At 36.8% G+C, this 21,970-nt stretch overlaps 1 protein-coding gene across 2 annotated transcripts in view; it reads right to left on the bottom strand.

Moving 5' to 3' along the window:
• Nucleotides 1-20,047, bottom strand: part of grm7 (glutamate metabotropic receptor 7) — a 240,684-nt gene extending 220,637 nt beyond the window's left edge. For both annotated transcript variants that reach the window (XM_016503641.1, XM_016503640.1), the window contains exon 1: nt 18,919-20,047. In XM_016503641.1, the coding sequence (XP_016359127.1) occupies nt 18,919-19,398 (480 nt within the window). In that variant the 5' untranslated portion in view covers nt 19,399-20,047. The remainder of the gene's footprint in view (nt 1-18,918) is intronic.
• Between the last annotated feature and the right edge of the window lie 1,923 nt (nt 20,048-21,970).

Raw genomic sequence — 21,970 nt, 5'->3', positions numbered from 1 at the left:
ACTGCAAAGATGTACCGGGAGAAGCGCGATTATTAGACGACCGATCGTCATTTCCAAAAGGCAAATATTCCCCTTCAGAGTCAGAATCGGCGAATAACATTTGCAACACATCCTCATGGTATTAGCCATTTGGCAATTTTCTCTCACAATTTACTCACACGCTCTGAACTGAACTGAACTGCTTCCGCATCAATGACACAATAGCTCACTTGCGACTTTGGCGCTTAGAGGGTTAATAGACTGAATCATGCAGTGAAAGAACGCACTCTAAATGCGCATGCGCACTAAAGCCTGTGTTGGTCTACTCTAACCAGACGTCATCACGTCGTGTATGCGTGCCTCTATAGGTGTGTTTTGTTTCGTTTTTGCAATATACTCGATATGCTTATTTATTGTGTATATATATATATATATATATATATATATATAACCGTCTATGGAGAAAATCATCACCTGAAAAAGTAATAAATAAAAATAAATTACAATACATATTGTAATTAAAATTAAATTATAATAAACATTATAATAAATTATATTAAAAATATAATTACAATAAAAGTTTTTCACTCAAAAACTGAAGTGCATAAGCTCAAATCAATGAGGCCAACAACCAATCACTTCCAAAAAGAAATACAATTCAAATAAAAAAAGTTGATGAAAAGACTTAATCCAAGATTTTGTGATAATATAGCATAAGAGATTTACAAGCAATTTTTTTAAGGAGGTTATTTTTGACAGGGAACACCAAATAAGGTACATTATTTTCAGCACGGTAAAGGGGTTAATAGATCGAGTGCACTCACAAAATGCATTGCAAAAAAAGTGCCAATTTGTCTGTCTAGAATTTCTAGACCCCTTACTGATAAAAAAAAAAAAAAAAAGAAGAAACAAAAAGCATTAGCATATAAGCAACAATTTTTAGTCACCACTACTGGATTGTCAAAAGCAATCACCCAAATATGAACCAACATGGTATTTTGCAACAATAGCACCACAGCGGAATGAAAATCCAGGTGTGCATTTGAAATCTACTTTACATCTAAAAGAAATAATGTCCCTCATTGATTGTGATTAACTGTGCCATGCTGTCACAACTTCGAATCATTGCATAAAGTCACTTCCCTAGGTACAATATTACCATGGTAACATGTTCTAGCACAATTATCCTCAGTCTCAGGCACCAGATTTACAGTGCGGCTGAAATTCCTGAGCACAGAACTTGGTTGTCACGTATTTCACTTTTGGAAGATGAGAAATGTATGCCTCACTCCGCTGAGTAGTCTCATTAAAAGAGAAGATTGTGTTTTTCATCAAACATATTGCATTATTGATTTTAAAAGGAATAGTTTATCCGAAAATTCTGTCATTGTTTACTAGGGGTGGGAATCACCAGAGGCCTCACGATACGATATTATCACGATACTTGTGTCACGATACAATATTATTGTGATTTTAAATATATTGCGATATTCTGCGATATATTAAAATGTATTACCTTTTTCCAACTTCAAATTATGTCCCCAAAGGAAAACTTTGACAACATCTGTTTTAACTAAAAAGAAACATTTCTCAGTTTGTTTATCTCACTTCAGTTTTATTGTTGCAGTGCATAACAGTGAATAACTGTATTCTCATTAACTAACATTAAGAAAGATTAATAAATACTGTAATAAATGTATTGTTCATTCATGATAGTTAATACATTAACTAACATTAACTAATGGAACCTTATTGAAAAGTGTTACCTTAATATTAAATATCAATATATTATTTTTATTCACTTCTATGTAACAGAATCAGATATAAGTTGTTGTTGTTGTTTTTGACTAATTATCCAAATAATGTATAGTCCTACAAAGTTATTATTATCAGAGCATATGAGCAGAGCATAGCGGAGCAGAGCATAGCGTCACTGAAGGTAGCATTATTTTAGCAGCGTTGCCCAGTACAGCTGAACTAGCCTACACCATGTTACAGCACAGTAGCACTACTGCAAACCGGAACAAGTATACTGCATAGAAATTTCCTGGCATGAGCGGTACACGAGCGGATCGCCATTATTATTATTATTATTATTATTATTATTATTATCATTATTATATGTAGCCTATATTTTCGGTGCATCCCTACTTACATCCCCTCCTTTTTTACAAATCCGAACTAAGTCCATACATCTGATTTAAACGTGGACGGGGCTTTCCTGATAACTTTCCGCGATGCCGCCCTCTTTATTTTACTAACTTACTGCATGCTGAAGGTGACCCAGCTGACCTCACCAGAAAAAACTCAACACCACCATCTAGTGGATTGTAAATAAATTGATTTTATTATTCTACCAAATAGTATAATAAAAGATCGATACTTGGCGTCCGTGTATCGATACAGTATTGCCGTGGAAAATATCGCGATACTATGCTGTATCGATTTTTTCCCCCACCCCTATTATTTACTCAACCTCACATTGCTCCAAATTCCATGTGCCATTTTTTCTCAGTGGAACGTGAAAGGAGAAATTCTTTAGAATCCTTGCATGCTACAGAGCTACTCCAGCCACTTTATTATCTAGCTGAAATAAAATCAAAATCACTTAGAAATATTATGTGTGTGATCAATTTATTTTATTCATTATATATATTAATATGTTTTGACCAATACTTTAAAATAATTGTTTAAGTTTAAAAAAGTATTGTTAAAATTAGAAACAAATTATATTGTTTCTAATCACATAAAAATACGGAGCCCCAAACCTCGCATGGGGACAAAAATATATTATTGTCATGAAGTAGAAATCGTTCCCTCGTTTTATTAATTTGTTTCCTCATTTTATTTAAAGTGTGGCCTCAATTTACTATGCATTCCCTAATTTTAGAAAATCATGGCCATGCTGTACTGATGTGCTCACTTGTTTTAGTAAATTGTGGCAATGTTGTACTCATTTTAGTAAATCATGGCCATGTTGTACCAATTTGCTCCTTCAGTTTAGTAAATCATGACCACATTTTACTAATTTGTTCACTCGCGTTAGTACATAGTGGCCACATTGTACTAATTTGTTCAATTGAATTAAAATGAGGGAATGAATTTGTATAAAGTGTCCAAATTAACAAGTTGTGGGAACAAATTCTTAATTTGCGGTCACAATTTAACTAAACCAAGGGAACAAATAGTAAATTGTGGCCATGAATTAACTAAAACAATGAAGTCTTAATTCCTGCCCTCCTAATAAAACAAAACCATGAAAACAAAATAAAAATATAAAACATAACTAAATATTATAGCAGTTGTTGTGGTAGAAGTAGAGTATTGATTGATTTCCAGATGACCACTGATTTCCATTGACAAAGCTGGATACAAACTGTAGTTATTCAATGATTTTATTGTTTCTGAAATCAACACGTTTAACATTTTCAGTGTGGACAGACTCAAGCTGTTGCAGTGCGACACGTAATGGGTTGTGTCTGTTGTAGTTGGTGTTTGTGAATGAGGCGCTAAAACAATTCTTAGTGAAGAATGACTTCCAGTCTCCGCCAGATTTCCTCCGAATTGCAAAGGCTTTATTGGCTGTTCATGTAGCTGTACATAATCTATGATTCAGTGCTCTCCAGAATTTGCTCCAAATTGAGCGAGTGATTCCCATCACTGTATTTCCTATCTGGACCGCTGGTCATTAGACTCTGCCTGCAGCTCTCGATATGCCCTGACATAATGTACATGATTTCATGAACCCTCATCATTAGCCCCTGACGAACTCCCCAAGACCCCAACCAATCACATGCCCGGTCAAGCATCCCGATCAGTCTGGGTCAAGATGAGTAGCCAGAACAGTTCTCTCAGCACACATCAAGGAGAGGAAATGGCAGCCTCTTCTTACAAAGCTTAATTTCTCAAGCACAGGTCGAGAGGGCTAACGCTAAGTGGCAGCTCGGTCAACTGGTGTATTCATATAGGCAAACAGTACTTGGGGAAAATCACTTACCACTCAGTCCCTTTCACCACCAGAGCTGTATTGTTCAAGTGGATTGAGTTTGTCAATCAACAAGACTTTGAATGTTTGACGTGGATACATGCAACCAATGTGCAAGCAACCTGTGGATTAGCAACAAATGCTAATAAGCTACTACAGAGACTAATAAAATTCAGTTTTAATAATATTTAAAAGTGACCCACTTTAGCATGGGTTACTGATTCCATGAGGTCTTAATTTCAGCCGCTAGCGTCAAGGTTTAATGGTTACAACTACTGACAAGTGGCTATTTAAACCAGTCTAGTTTAAATAATGCAGACAAGACCTGTACAAATGAGTCAGTGTGAGTAAACCTTACAATATATTTGAACTCAGCATGAAATTAAAAATAATACCAATTTCTTCTTTTAAACGTATTCCAGTACTCATTATAACATATACATTACACCACCTCTGAAACAACTTTAGTTTTTTAGCTAAAGTCACCCAGAAGGTCTACAATGCCTGGGTGTTAAATGTTAGCATCTCAGTAAACAGATAAAAACTGATTAAAAGATTAAATAATAATAATAATAATAATATTTATTGATGAAACATCTACTAAAATATTTAAAATATTGAACAAAAAAAACAACAACTAAGTTTTGAATGGTGCAGAGACATAATAGCGTATAGCATCTACCAGTAACTACCATAAATATCATAACATAGTTTTTTATCATTAAATGTTTTGATAAGTCTTTGTAAGACTTACATCTTACCTCGCTCTCTTTCAACATTGAAACTGAAATTTCACACTGGAATTCGCACTCTGCTTCTGTGAACTGTAAACGCTGCCCACTTTGAATTAATAGAAAGTGTCAACTGCGCATTAAATTAAGATTTGCTCATGTTGCATCCTTATTTCATTTTAGGCGTTTTTACAGTGTTGTGCATTATAACCAATCAAACACGGTTCTGTTGAGCTTAGGAATGCAATGGCCAATCAGAGGCGTTCAGATGAGTCATCGCTGAAACTCGTCAGCTTTGTTGAATGCGCGCACATTCAATGACTGAATTCCGCGAATTCTCTCATCATAAATAACAAAGAGCAGATGTACGTACAATGTAAGTAAGGGATTAATTTCGCAGTGTAGACAGCTTCAGTGATTATAAAGATAGTTTTGTTTTTTTGAGAGTGCGATAGATCAAAGTTAGTGATAATGTCATTTCTGTACATAATTTATTCGCCGTTTGAATAACCGTGGGAAGGAAACGTTATATAATTATCCATTTCTGATGTTTTAATTAAGTTGAAATCACACTGAATATAAATTCAGTCACATTAAAACATATTTTATTAGCCTACATGACACCCATGTCTGGTTATTGCCTAAAAAGACAGGTTTATGATGTTTGTAGTTAATAGATTTGGCTGCTTTTAGCCTTAACCTGGAGTTGGTTCACCCTCCGCCTACGATTCTCTCCTAGGTTAGCGGGAGTGAGCGTCACAATATGTTGTAAAAAATTACAAGTGAAACGCAAGAGACATGCTATGTTGACCCTCGAGGGTCTGTTTGGACAGATCACAATGTTCTCCAGAACTCTGCTGGGCTGCCAGCGCAAGGTGCCCATTCAGATTACACATCTCTTGGACAACCCAAATCTAAGAACACCTAGAGCGCCGCTCTTGTCTGCTGGTACCAGCCTCGGCCTCTCACATCCCAACTTTCCACTTGGCTTCTTCGCCTTTGGACATATATGTCAGACAAGAGCACCGTTCACTCTCCGCCAGCAAAACTGCCACCCTGGGCTACGCTAGAGACTGTATAACACCAACCTACCAAGCCAACGGTGAGGAACAAACGATAATGTCGATTGTTTCAGACAAGGTGCTTCTGCAGATTAGGCTGTGGACTAAGTAATAGTTTGTGGATATGGATGGAAGATGGGTGGGATGGATAGACGCAGCAGTGGTGGAGGGAAAAGCGGGAGACTGTTATTTAGCAAGTGACCTGAAACTGCCATACCTATTATTCCAATTCACTGGAATCCTAACAGTAGGCTTCTTAGACTGTGACTCCTAGAAGAAAACTGAAGTTTTAAGTATAGTTCTTCCACAGGTCACGCAAAACTTTTTTGGTTTTGTTTCCAAGAACATTTCCAAGCCTATTTTCAACTGGGATCAGGGAATTTTAAACACATATTGCCAAAAGGAAGCAGTTTTTCCCTTTACAAAGGTTATTTGTTTAGGCACAATAATATCTAGTGTAGAAAAATACTAGCACTCTCTTCCAATATATGCGTCATTTTAAGCATCATAGATGTAAAGTCTCTTTCAAAAGATCATTTTGGCCAAATTCTGAGGTTGTATACTCTAAGAAAAGAAAATATTGCCCAATGTTCTGTTAATGCACAATAATTTTCTGTATGGATTTTATCCATATTTTCACTTACAAATTGTATTGTGTTTTAGGGTTGAAAGAAACGTCTGTAAACCTAATGGAAAAAGGTACAGGTAATTTTTCTGCCAGGATATTATCCGTTTTTTTTCTACGTAGCATGTATGCATTGAGGGCAACGCAATCCCATAATGCATTGTGACATGACAAAAATGTGTCTAAGATGATGGATAATGATCAGTTACAAATATTTACACTATATGATAATTATGGAACATAAAGTATGTTGTGTGTATATGCTTATTAGAGTATCATATAGTTCACTTAGCAACATGCTAACACCAAACTCTACTGCAATCAAATTCAAACCAAGCCAGCTTCACGTGACAAACACTATTTATAAATTGTAAGTCACAAAGAGTTGATTTCTATGTAGTGTGAACCAAACTGACCACTTATACGATTTAATTTCAGTTAGGATGCTGCCTATGTAGGCAGCACACAACACCTCACTAGGTTTTAGAACGAAACCTACATCTGTTTTCTGCTCCACTTTGCAAAATGTTAAGAAAAAATGTATCTAGCATTATAAACAGTATAGCATTAAGTGTGACAAACAAATGAAGAGTTCTTCGATCCCACTCATATTTTCCTTCACTGTCTTTTTAGCTATAAAATCTTTTTTTTTCTAGCTGTCATTCAAGTATATAAGACAAGACAGATTTCACACATATTGCCACAGCCTCATGTCTGCAGTTGGTAGCTCTGAAAAAAAAGGTTTAAAAGTTCTGCTAAATTCTATATTTTCATTATCGAGGGGACAGTTTCATTCAGGTCATATAAATTAGTATGGTGACACTTTATTTTGGTAGTTCACTTTAGCCATTCTGCTGACTATAAGTAACTTTGCAACTACAAGTCAACTATAAGTCATTAGAGTATTAGTAGTCTATCTGCTTAATATCTACTATCACTTTGTTTTAACAGTCCCCAACAGACATTCTACTGACTATAACTAACTTTGCAAGTACATTTCAACTTATTCCACTAACTCTAACCATCTACTAATACTCTAATGAGAGTTAGTTGACATGTAGTTGCAAAGTTGCTTAAAGTTGGTAGAATGTCTAAATTGGACTATCAAAATAAAGTGTACCCATCACTACCAAATATATATGTCAAAACGTCTACCAAACTTTTCTATATTATAGATTCGTTTTCAGTTAAGTGGTTTCAAAATGTACAGTATGAAATACTGAGCCTATATCATTATCTTGAAGATTTATTATGACCTATGAGAAGACTTAAAAATAAATCTCAGTACTTCCGGAACAGCAGACCCAAGAGCACTCTAAAAAATCCAATAATACAAAAGGAAATATGTTACACTCTGTTAGAATTAAAGAATGTAAATCAAATTATCCCCTTTAAGCCCAGTTAAACATCCTGCTTTGAATGGTGCCAGCTGAAAACTTTTCACCATATTTCCTGTGGGCTGTAAAGCTGAATTAGTCCTTAGCTCGAGTATGTTGTTAACCTTATTTGATTTGACTGGGGTTGAATATAAATTGCTTCCAAGAGCTTCTCAAATAAGCCCAGTTAAACATCCTGCTTTGAATGGTGCCAGCTGAAAACTTTTCACCATATTTCCTGTGGGCTGTAAAGCTGAATTAGTCCTTAGCTCGAGTATGTTGTTAACCTTAAAGATTTGACTGGGGTTGAATATAAATTGCTTCCAAGAGCTTCTCAAACCATAAGCTGATTATTCAGTAATGTAAAATGCTCACTTCATTCCATTTTCCTTCAAAGAAAATGACATATTTGGTATTTTATTGACGGTAGATGCAAAAATGAATGCATAATCACAACCCCCTTCCGGTTCTAGGCATGGTATAAGATGGCGAGCTGTCCTATTTACAATGTTTCAAAGATAAAGGAGGACATTGGGTAATTCTTTAAGATAATGTTAGGAGAAGCAAGGCGCCATCAAGTCATATAACATCAGTCTCACCGTGCAAATTCAGTCCAACTGAAGTCTCAATGATGACGACCGATGAATATGTCAGATGCTGCCAATGACCAAGATAACATTTTAGTCTAATTTATACTAGCAACACTGACACATTTAACGGTCATTGAAGACCTATAGCATGTGATATGAGAGAGGTCCTGCGTTCAAATCCCGGACGAGCCCCCAAACAATCTGCATTGTATGCTACTTTGGAATGAGACTAATAGTTATTCAGTGATTTTATTGTTTCTGAAATCAACACGTTTAACATTTTCAGTGTGGACATAACGTAAAGGTATAACGGTACCTTTTGTGGTTTGATTTAAAAATATATATCAACGGGAACGGTTTTCATGCATATTAAATGAATTAATTTAAATATTTATTGTGTAAATAAAGACGTTATTTATGAGAGTACGCCCTCAATATGATTTAAATGGTGAAGGTAAACAAATAATTAAATCTTCATGAGGTGAGAGATGCTGTCTGTGAACTGTCTTTGAATGAAATATCTCATTCTCAAAACCTTGACTCGATGCTTCTGCTCCTGTGAGAAAGTTGAGGTGTTTTAGCTATTCTGCGCATAGCTGTCTTTGTGACGGGTAATTCGTTTGTTTATAATTGTCTTTTTGGTTTTGACAGGACTAAGTTAATTACCGTTTGATCTGAATGTGGGACATAATTAGAACCCTCTTAAAGCTGCATCCAACCCTCACATCCCTTCTGCCAAAACGGATCATCCCGCACCGTAATTAAACTTCAGCTCATCTGTCAGAGAGTCGAGGTTTCCTTTAATAGCAGAAAAGAAGCAGCAGGTACACTGTTATGTTTTCAAGAAAGTGGTAAAGATTTAGAAATGCTTCATTGGTCAACATTAAATGCATATTTCTGAGTGAAAAATTATTGTGAATTAACGTAAATCAAATTATACAATTGCATTACCTTGTAAAGCCAACTAAGCGGTTGCATATAAACAAAAAGGGAATGTTAGAGATATTTTCTTATCGTTTCTGGTCAGTAGACATTGGCAGCAAACAGCTTATGGGAAACCATGCAAGACGTTTCCCCCAAGCGTGCCTTGAAGTGAATCTTTTCCGCCGTACAGACGGACAACCTTCAAAGACTACTTTCACTAACTGACATGGCTGTGAGCAAATCAAATTAAACTTGCTGATCCAATAAAGTCCCTCAAGTGACCGGCTAAATGATCGGCTCGGTTTCACTCGAGTTCCTCACGTTTTTCTTCTGTAATTGGTAGCATCATCTAAATAACAATTTCGAATGTGGGTAAATTAATCTCATACATTCTTAAAAATGTAATAGAAGAACCATTTTTGGTACGCCAAAGAACCCTTTAGTGAACTGCTTTTACAAGAACCATTTTTCTTAGTTTGAAGAACATTTTAAAAATCTAAAGAACCTTTTCCACTGTAAATAACCTTTTGTGCAATGGAGTGGTTCCGTGGATGTTAAAAGTTCTTCATGGAACCATAGGTGCCAATAAGGAACCTTTATTTTTTGAAAGTGTAGAATGTTGAAATCATCAAAATGTACAACACAGTAACAGCCAAACTTTGTCTCTATCTGCTTTGCTCCTATGCCTGTCTTGGAACCTTCATCCTGAAAATGTTTTTGCTACGTGTTTTGAGCCAGACTGAACTTACATGAGAAAATACATGGTTAGTTGATGTTTTGGAGGTCTCTACTACAGCAAATCCTCTATGTGCTCTATGAAATAAGGCTGCAAGACCTGCCATTCGTGTTTGCTAGAACATGAAGTGCCTGTTGGGGCTACACACATCCACTAATAAAAAGACTGACTGAACCTGTTGCTCATCCACTTCTGTGCGCCTTCATGATGTTTCAAACCTGTATGACTTCAGCAGACTACAACATAAGATGCTCTGTTCCATAAAATGCGAGCATATTGTGACCTGAACACAAATAGCACTAAAAAGTGACTTGTGTGCATTCAATAAGAAATGGAATAAACCACACAATATCTATATGTGCTATACAACAGACTGAAATTTAAGTTATTGACAATATTGCCCTTTGGCTGTATCTTTTTGTGCAACACATATGCAACACGTGAAGTATAAATATGTGCATGTCTGAATGGTCACAATAAGCTTTTGTTTGTATGGAAAAGAGCAGCATGCAGATTATTCCAAGGATTTTGTATTCCACAGAAGGAAGTCACACAGGTTTGGAGCAACATGAGGGTGAGAAAATGATACAAACAGTACTGCAACAGACCGGTATTTCCACACATAACAACCATCACCTGGACAAAACAAATTTGGACCAAAAAAAAACAAAAAACAGACACACACAAAAACAAACCAAGACAAAACAAAAAAGAAAACCAAAAAATGGATAAAACAAAAATTAATATAGGCCAAAAGAAAACAAAGGATTAGGACCAAATCAAAATAACTCAAAACAAAACAAATGTATAAAAATAAAAAAGAGTCCAAAACCAATCAAGCCAAAACAAAGTGGTAAACAATACAAAGTGGCCAAGCAATACAAACAAGTCAAAACAATACACAACAAAATAAGCAACAACAAATGGATGAAACAAAACAAACAAATGCCAAAACAAACAAACAAATAAATAAATAAAAATTGTTTTTAAATAAACTGGACAAAATGGCTATGGAGTTGTTAACTACATAACTTCACTGCAGTAATAAAACAAAAATGTCATAGGGACTACAGTAATTGTTGCTTGAACAGTTAAAACATACATAATTAGTTGTGACAAATGACATTGTGTCAAGTGTTTTTTTTAAGAAGTGTAAACTGATAAACTGTTATCTTAAGGCCCTATGTCACGAATTCGGTCCATGGACTTCCGTTTATTCACCACCAGAGGTCACCCTTTCCATTACATTGACTCTCGCACAACACAAACTGTTGCATAGCACCCCGGACTACATATCCCATCATTCTTTGCACGATTTGCACACTGCACTGATTGCACTCATTGCACGCAGCTGTTTCTAATCACCTCACTCACTATATAACACCCACTCTAACCACCTTTCTCGGCTGAGTATTGTTTAGCCCGTACCCCATTCCGAGTCTCTGTGTTTTCCTTGTTTTGCCTTGCCTTGCCTGTTTCCGCGGTTTCTGATCTTTGCCTGTTTTCCTGGATTTTTCCCTCTCGTCTCGCCCCTGTGATTCTGTCTGCCGATCGGTGACCTACGCTAGCCCTGGGACTATTCTTGTGTTTTGCCCGCCATATACCTGTTTGCCATTGTTTGACCCTGCCTGTTTACCACGTCTCTTTAATAAAGCCTGCAGATGGATCCACACGTCTCACGTCTCGTCAGCCCCGTTACACCCTACTATAGTTTGATTGAACACTGGACCATTTGTTTTCATACACGGTTCTAAATAAAGTCCATAAAAGAAAAGTATAATTTTTTCCCTGCAATAATGCAAGTCTGAAAATCCACTCATACTAGTGAAAACACTACATCCTCACTTCACACATACTAAAAGATTTCAATGTCACAATCACAGTGTAAACCCTCTACACTAATGTGTCACACTTGAAAATCGACAGTAACCTCACCATGAAGCAAAGAACATTTTTTTTTTAACAACAGCTAACCTGCCTGTGACAATCTGAAGAGATCCCCACTAAATATCCAGCACTCGAGGACTTTTGGTTAGCATTCTATAGTCTTCTGATGTGAGAGCGATAGATCATTCCAACAAATTATTCCTTCTCATGTTGAGGTTATGGTAATACACATTAATCAGTTGCACTCAATGTGACAAATGTCAACAAAGTCTGCAGGGAGCTGAAGTATCTATTGATTGAAGAGAAGAAATTATTTCATTAATTACTGGTATGTATATCATTGACGCTTCCTAAATGAGAAAAAAGATCCGCGCTCATAATGATTTATGGCAGCTCGCCCAGCGGGACTCTCTCATTTAATGAGCTCCGAGACGAGCCAATAGCAGACGTGCTTTATGACATCAACCGAGTAATTTTCCAGGCTTCATGCTGAGCAACTTCACAGACAGGCATTGAACAGCAGATAAGAGTCAGCACTGGGAGTAACTTAAAGCTCATCCTCAACTGGCAATATAGCAAACTAATGTGATTATGAAGTTTGGAATGAAGATTAGCAGAATGGCTGATGAGATGCCACATATAAAAATACCTGCATCGTGGGACATGTTGACGAAATGAATGGTGTCACGATTTTCCAACATGAATGGAATCGGTACATACTATTTGTGTATGAAGATGCCTCCTGGTTTCAGACCTGCTTCCAAGGCACCATGTCATATCTAATGATCCAGAACAAATTCAAATGAGCTTTAGTGCAAATCAAGCACATATTTAGTGACTATAATACTTATTTCCCAGTAGAAGATAAGACATAGCCTAAGCTTAAAAAAACAAAAAAATCCCCTAAAAACTCTATTTAACTGGCCGCTGGAATTGCTCGCCAGTTCAGCACTGAACAGGGTATGGATCCATCTCGGCACGTTTAGGTGAGGTTGGACTGAAAGTGCTCTCTCACCAGCAGAAGGAATCAAAAGGCTAGACTCACATTTGCTGAGGAGCATGTTGTGTGGAGAGAGGAAAACCACTACAGTTACCAAACTATGGAAGAGTCTGGAAGAAGAGCAGACCAAGATCACACCAGCGCAGTGTGAGAAACTACTGATGTCCTGCGGCCGCAGATCTGCTGAAGTCTTTCAGAGAAAGGGCCTCTACACTTCCTACTCATTTCTGACAGCTGTAACCCTCCAAAATTTTAGTTGTAATCTTCTTTCGTGCTACATTGGTTACTGTTCTCTAATTTTGATCACTGTGTTTTCGTCGAAGGCTACGTCCACACGAAGCCAGAGCTTTCCCTATCCGATCTTTTTTTTCCCCTCGTCTCAAGAAATATCTACGTCCACACAAAACCGACACAAAACGATGTAGTATACATGCCAGACCAGTATGTGGCGCTGTAATTCTGCCACAGAGATACACTAAAAATGGAGAAGAAGACAATCGTTCAGTGTTTGTTCATGTTTTTGTTGCTGTTACGTGACGTAGTGGTGTCTGACTAGGGGCGAGACGTGGGCTGATGACGTCATAGTTTAAGAAAATATACGGATTCGCTGTCCACACGAAAACGCAAGGGTGGCGTTTTCAGATTTATCCACTCTGGGACCCGGTTTCAAAAAATATCGGTTTCACTCTCCCAAAACGCCGGATCCGTGTGGACGAAACGCCTACACGATACAAAATAAACGCCTATACGATACAAAATGTATGCGTATACATCTAAACGCGTCTCCGTGTGGATGGGGCCGAAATGTCTTGGTTATCCTGTCAAACATGCTAGTATAACAGTGGTATACCCACTGCTAATACTCCTTTAAATTTTGAGCGATTAAGATTAACAATATTTCAGAAAAAAAATCATGTATAGATTGTTCTCTAATTTTGATCTCCACTGTGTGTGTGTGTATATATATATAGATATACACAAACATTTTTTCATGTATATTTTTAGCACAATGTTACTTTTATATTATACAAGCTAAATGTTTATATTTTGTTATACATACAATCAAATCCGCTCTGCTTGCGTTTCACAAATGAAGCCCACTGAAAGTAACAGATAATTTGGAAACACATTTCCAGGTAACACCTCACAACTTCAGCCAATGTAATATAAACTATCAGTATCATTTATCAAACTCATTATCCTGAATTATTAAATGATCCTTTCGAAGTAAATTCTCCAACAGACCAAATTTAATGTTACATGACAAAGCTGCAGTGAGGTTTTTGGCAGTCTCAGGCGTACGAACACAGCCAATATTGATAAATAGGCTGGGATTTCTCACGCTGAAATGAAGCCAACCCCAAAGGGAGGAGTAGCCAATCGGAAGCCAAAGAATGGAGACGGCTGATAAAAAGAGGAGAGCGAAGAGGTTATCAGAGTAGAATGACCTCCAGGTGGGCCGAATCTTCCATCAGCGCGTGGAACCCTGCCTCTTCTGGCACTGTTGTCCTAAAAGATCGGTGGGTGGCCTAAACTCCAAAATACTCTTTTTATAGAGCGCTTTGGTATCTGTTGATCATCTAATGCAATAAAAGCTCCTTTTGTGGAAAAATATAGAGCTTTTTGTTACTGTGGAAACACCTTGATGGTATCAAATGGTAATATCATGGTACTATTTGACTACCATATTGATGTATTTACATTGCCACCAAGTTGTTATGGATGGTTGCCAGGGTGTTACCCACCATCAACCACTAATAATTACAGTAACACTAGGAAGAAAGAATGTTCCATTTTAATGTCTGCTTCTCAACGACTGGCTAAAAAAAAAATCTGTGCTGAAGAATTCCTGGGTTTGTAGGTTAGGGCTTCTGTGAGAAATGAGTCCCACAGCTCTGATATTTTTAGACTTCTGTAACTGTGGCTGTTGTCATTTTCATGTTGGTGGCCTATGAGTGAGTGATAGCAAACATATACTGTATTTACTAGAGCTCAAGGCAGCAAACCTTCTGGGCCAGCGAACCAGCGACATGTCAGAGAAATCAATAGTTACTTACAGACTACGGAGAATCATGACAAGAAGCGTCCTGTTTTAATGGCAAAACACTGATGTTGCTGTATTTAATCGATCAAAATAACACTGCTTCTGGTTTCAAATGCTAACTTGTGCCGGCGTTCATCTATCTGTAATATTCAAGTTAAAATGAAACACATTCGCAACCCATTTCACTTCTGTAATGTGAGGTATTTACTTTTTTTTTTCTTTTTTAGCATAATGTGTACATAAATTATGGAAGATGTTACCGCTTAAGAATAAAAAATGTATAATTATGACTTTATATCTTTTTTTTCTTATAATTGCGACTTTTCAGTTATTTTCAATTCAAATCTCAAAATGGAGCTTTGCAATTGCAAATTTTTCTTGTAACTGACATTTCTTGCAATTTTTAAACAATTTATCACAATATGACTTTAACAATGGGACTCTCTCACAATTGCAGCTTTGTTTCTCGCAATTATCACTTTACATCTTGCAATGGGAGTTTAAATCTCAAATTGCAAATTTGAAGGCTTTACATCTAGCCATTGTGACTTTATTACATTTATTACCTTGCGTTATTGTTACATTACATCTCACAATGTAACTTTTAATTTCAAAGATGTCATTACACAATTTTTGACTTTATATCTCACAGTAGCATTTTACACCTAACAATGTGACTTTATCTCACAATTGCAGTTTTGTTTCTTGTAAACATGACTTTATATCTCAATTTAATTTTATATCTTACAATGTAAGTTTAAATATCTGAGTGGACTTTATATCTCAATTTAATTTTATATTTTACAATGTAAGTTTAAATCTCTGAGTGGAACTTTTTATTCAAAGTTTGCAGACGTCATTATGCAATTTTATCACAATGTGACTGTTATATTATCTCACAATTTCACTTTTATTTCTTTACTCTGAGGTGTACCAGGCTTCCACAAAATAAGACCAGTAATGTTTATTAAGAAAATTAAATAGCATCAATTTTAATTTCATGTTGACTTCAAACCCAAAAGCCTTTGACTTGAGGTACAATTGCAGGCCATGGCCTGATTTGTACTTCCCCTCACTTTCCCGCTAAAAACAGTAAAACACTAAAGTAATGGCATATCATGAGCTCCGCCACAACCAAATGAAATTTGGGGCCTGTAGCATCACAAGCGTTTTGAGTCAAAATGTGTTGCGGTGGAGAATGTAAAACTGCTTGCACGCCTCATGAATTGTGTCAGAGAGCATCACCCTCCTCACATCAAGTCTCATCACTGCAGCTCTCATCGTGTTCAGAAAGAGCTCGTGTCCAACGGGGATGCTTTGTGAAATCCCAGCCCTAGAGTATATCAAAACAGTCAGAGACTCAGAGCAAGTGTGAGGCCATAGGGAAATAAGCAAACCGTTTTCTGAAAGGATGCAGGTGGCTAGCGAGCCACAACATGGGCTTTAAATTTGTTTCTTAATGCTCACGACCGAGGGTCTGTGACACAGGCCGGCTGACGTTACGTGCCATGTGTATGGGTGTATTTTCATAAATGCTTTCTAAATAGTCCATGTAGGGCAAAAAGTCAAGCTCTTAGAACAGATCTGTGAGGTCTGCTGAAACCTCCGTAGCCATTAGCTGTGTTGTGGGAGGCTGGAGGAAAGTGACATAAATATTACATTTTCACATGTGAGTGCTTGCAACTCATGTCTGTTACTGTAAAATTAGTAATGCAACAACACATGAGCAACTAATTAATCTATGTCAACATATTGTATTGCTTCTGTAGTGCACAGAGCACATTAGTTTTTGATCAAACTGAATATGGTTGTGAATATTTAATGTAAACGCACGATAACAATTAAAACTGCTTGACAGATGTTTAACATGAATAATGCCACAATTCCCATTTAAATACTGCAAAGATTATGCAAAGGATGTAAACATATTTGCTGGTAAACAGCTTTATGTCAAGACATCTGATGCCATCGTACAATTTGAGCAGAAATGGTTTTGGGAAAATTCTGGCAGAATTTGTGATGCAAATGTTTACTAAAGAAAATAATTATTAAAGAAAATTAAATAAAAAAAAACAGTTACAATAACATTTGTTTGCTACAATGTAAGTCAACTGAAAAACGCACGTGTTTGTTGTATTACTGTTGAATGAACCGTCTTCTACACTGTAAAAATATATTTTGAAGTTGTAAATAAAAGCTTGCAGTACATTTTACAAGAAAATTCTATTTCAGTCTTTCCACTTCAAAATATCATGATTCATTCAAAGTTGTACTTGCCATGTCATTGTAATTGATAAAATGTACTAGCAATTTCTGAGTGAAAACTGTTTCTATGCCAATTAATTTTTTTTTTAGTAGTGGGACTACTGTTCTGTATGGTTTAAATTTTAGTTAATTCTTGAATTACATTTGGTTAAATATGTATTAAGCCATTTTCATTGTGAATATGTTGTAAAGTTTATAGGGTTTATTTGCTTTACATATAGTTATTTGCAGTCTTTAGTGTTGACCCGTTTACTTACATTGTAATTGCTTTACAGTAACCAAGATTATCAAAATTACCTTCTGTGGTAATTGACAACATGCCACAAATAGACCTTGTACTGAACCTGTAATATTCTCCAAGTTTCACCACACAGATCTGAGCTTTAGCGGTCTTAAACTACTTGTTCGCTTTAAGACCAAAAGAGAACCTTGGTAAACAGAGCAAACATTCTGGAGAAGGAGGAGGTTTGAATCATCCTAGTAGACCGGTGGGATATCATTAGCCGTGTTTATCTCTGATGCAGAACATAGATAAGGCTGAATAATCCTCTCACATCATTACAGGCAACTGTATAGTGACTGTTACTATTTTAATTGCTGTATCAGTAATCACACACTTTAGAACCAAGGGGCGGGACACAGTTATCTCTTCATATGCCATATTTGGATGCGTTTACATTTTTGGTTACTGCAACTAGTTAATTTACACCCTACAAGGATTGATTCTGATTAATTATGCTGGGTTTTGTATATAGTCTCGTGTGTGGTTTATTGTACATTCCAAATCATTTGTTTTCAGATCTTTTCCACATTCTCAATGTAGCTCGTGTTGTATCTGCCAAAACACATGCTTTTGAGATGATCTGACTGTAATTTCCTAATGTTGTAGCAACAGAAAGCACAAAATGAACTATTTATTGATATGCAGACACAAGCTAGTGGGTAACCCATCACAGCGCCTAGCAGCTTGTATATATGGAACCTAAAGAGTCTATATCTAGAAAGCTGGATCTTAATTCAAATATTCATTTGTATGAGCAAACCTATCCACTTCATTGTAATGTTTTAACATCAAGTCGGTTTGGAGCAACAGCAGGAGGGAAGAGCACAGAGAAGTAGAGAGAAAAATTATAATTTTGTATTATGTTCTAATGTTATTTTAGTTTTATTATTTTAAATAATAAAACTAAAGGCATTTTTTCTCTATATTTATATATATATATATTTAAAAAAAATCAACAAATGTGTAAGATGCCAAAAATTTAAGACAGTTCTATATATATATATTTTTTTTTTTTTCACTTAAACTTTAAATAAACTAGAATATAATATAATATAGAATAGAGTAGAATAGAATAGAATAGAATAGAATGATGTGCTGGTATTGAATGAATCAACCAATCATACCAAAAAAGAACAACAGAACCCTGTTGAAAAGACACTTTGCAGGTGTGAAGAGTCGATGCCTGATCGATTTATTGATTGTGACAAACAGCCTGTTGTGGTTACACTACTGATTGCAAAAACAAAACGTGCTTTTCCATACATAAACAACTGTCATGCTGTGCTGTTTTATGTGGCGTTTGAGGTATTATGCGTTCTCATAAATCAGCTGTCATGTAATCATACGGGGTGGAATGACATGAAACCTTGACGCAGGGACTGATTCCAGCACACGTGATGGGCTACCGTTGGGCACTTGGGCTCAGACTCACCTGGAACAGTCGCAGTATATTTGCGACCATGATGGACACTGAACTCGCCGAAGCCCCTATGACTCCGACCACCTTTTCGGGTTTGACGAACACCGGGGGCTCTCCGTTCGTACACCTCACATCCGACGTGTCTTTCTGTATGAGAGCCTGCACGAAAGTAAGCGACTGCTCCAACGCGTACGTGTCTCGCGAACATGTGTCTAAAACCCGAGCGCCTAAAGTGATGTTGGGCAAAAGCTCGTCGTCACTGTTGATTTGGTCCAATGCATAAAGCATCGCCTCCAACCTGTGTATCCCGTTCTCCTTCTTGATATCTCCACACGGTTCCCCGGAGACCCCGCGGGCATGGACCGGGAAAAGGCCACCCAGAGTCAAATCCCCCTCAATTCTGATGGAATGAGGAGCGTAGATTTCCTGCGAAAGTGTCACATCCACAAGCGCTTGAATTATCCAAAATACCCGCCATGGAAAGCAAGCCATGTCTCCTTGTCGTTGGGAAACAGAAAAAAGGCACTTTTCACAGTATTTATTGGTAAACAAAAACAGAATCGATATCAATAACGGCCATAGAGCCTTTCAAAGTAAGGTTGATGTGGAAATACGTTGGGGTTTTCTCCGAGAACAGAAGGATGCGTTATTTCTTGGGAAAGTGCGCATCGTATGGCGACGCTTGTTGCTTAGATATTCTGCATTATTTCTTTTAATAAAGAAAAAAAGACAGAAAAACAAATTAAAATACGTACAGTACCTTTCTATGATTTGTCCTTAAATCAAACACACGCAAACCGCATTAAAGTGCAACGATATTCGACTAAAACGCGTCCGATCCACGCTGATGGCATAACACCACTGTAAAACCATCGCGACTGAGTTTTAACGGATTTTATTTTAAAAAAATTTAAGGCGGCAAAAAAAAGTTTTCGTTCAGAATGCCGCGTCGCGTTTAACGGTCAGAGAAAAATGTTGCAGAGAATCGACGTCAGGTGAGATATCCGTAACATCCTCCCATTTTTTCGCTCGGAGCAGGTGCTGCTTATTACATCTGAGAGAAAGCAAGCAAGCTTAGGCGGTGGTACGTCTTTTGGTCTTGCGAAAATCCCCACAAGAGACAAGAAGACAGCCCGCCTGTCTCCTCCTCTCTCTTTCTCTCTCCCTTTCTCTTTCTCTCTCCACCCAGAATCAAATATGGATTTGTCAAATGACTCAACGCACGATCGATGTCATGTTACTCATCCTGGTCAGCCCTCAAAGAAAATACGCTCCTGCACGTGAGGAAAATCATTAGGCGATATAGTCATTAAACCCAAAAATTAATTGTGAGGAAGGAGGGATGTTGCAATGGAGGTCTCACTAAGTTTCCAGCATCGGTTCCAAAGCTTACGGTAGTTGAATGCGGGTTTAACGTTAATATTTTCACCACATCATTCTCTGCAATAGAGAAAGAAAGGCTTCTCAAACGTTTAACTATATTTGGATTAACTCCTCATTCACCTATATATATATATATATATATTGAGCTAATGATTTGAATGCAAGTTATGGTCTATTCCCAAATTTTTGTTTGTTTGTTTGTTTTTTTTTTGTTTACATGTTATTATTACCCTGTTTTTGTGGGGGCTGTTGGCTGGTCCCCAAAATGTAGGTGTTTTTACTATCCTTTTGGTGGCATTTGGTAAAGATATATCATACATTACTGAAATTGTAGTCATTTATTGTTATAAATTACAAATTAGATGCTAAAAAAACAGTAATTATAATCTAAGGAGAATCACCATTGATAAGGAAATTAAATAAATAAAACTACTGACTAACCCAAAACCTAAAATAGAGAGAGAGGGGGAAAAAAAAACATTTATGAACCATTTAAAACATTTTTATGGAAGTCACTTTGCGCCACAGAATAAGGAAAAAATAAGGAAATTATTTATCTAATATTTTATCTAACTTTTTTCCTTGCAATTCTGAGAAAAAGTTAAATTGTGAGCTAAAGTCTGAATGGTGAAATATAAACTCTAATTACTGCCAAACTGCCAATTCTAAGAGAAAAAAAGATTTACAAGATGTTAACTCGCAATTCTCAGAAGAACAATCAGAATTGTGAGATCAAAAGTCAGTTTTATTCTGTGGTGGAAAATCTCTTTCATAAGAATGTGTTAAAGGGGTCATATGATGCTTTTTTAAAGATCATTATTTTGTGTATTTGGTGTAACAGAATATGTTGACATGCTTTAATGTTCAAAAAACACATTATTTTTCAAATACTGTACATTATTGTAGGACCTCTATGCCCCGCCTCTCTCAAACGCTTCGTTTTCTACAAAGTCCCTCCTTCCGACAAGCGCAGTCTGCTCTGATTGGCCAGCTGACCCAGTGCATTGTGATTGGCCGAACACTGCAAGCACTCGTCGGAAATGTAACGCCCCTTACCATAATCGCGAGCTTCATCTTTCAAAATGAATGTAAAGACAGAGCCCGAAAGGGGAACAGATGTGAAACCACGCCTTCTTTATTTGCGTGCACATTTGGGCGCATTATGCAAATATTTCCACATAGTGACCTAGATTTACACGTGTAGGGGCGTGTTAGAACGAGCCATTTTGGGGGGGGGGGGTGGCAGAGTCTTAACTTTGATAAAGAATATCTCTTTGGTTTTGAGACTTTAGTCTTTGCAACTTCAGGGATCTTATCTATGCACAATCAGCTTGTAACACTCTAAAGAGAAAGGAAAACTTGAAATCGCATCATATGACCCCTTTAAATGATTAATGAATAAAGCAAATAATGTATCTCTCTCTCTCTCTCTCTCTCTCTCTCTCTCAGGTTTTAGGTTAGTCTGTAGTATTTTTGTTTTGATTTTCTTAAAAAAATAGCAAGATGTGAATTCAGAGAAATAGCAACTCAGAATTCAGAGAAAAATGTCAGGATTGTGAGATATAAACTCAGAATTGCAAGAAAGAAAGTCAGATTTCTGCCACAGAAATATTTAAAAGAAGGAAAGAAAGAAAAAAACGATCTTATGCCCCATTGACAGTTAGGTTTAGGGGTGGTGTTA

The sequence above is a fragment of the Sinocyclocheilus anshuiensis genome, unplaced genomic scaffold (genome assembly GCF_001515605.1).
Source record: "Sinocyclocheilus anshuiensis isolate Anshui unplaced genomic scaffold, SAMN03320099.WGS_v1.1 scaffold2488, whole genome shotgun sequence".
Taxonomy (NCBI): Eukaryota; Metazoa; Chordata; class Actinopteri; order Cypriniformes; family Cyprinidae; genus Sinocyclocheilus; species Sinocyclocheilus anshuiensis.
This window is presented reverse-complemented; position numbering and strand designations above follow the sequence as displayed.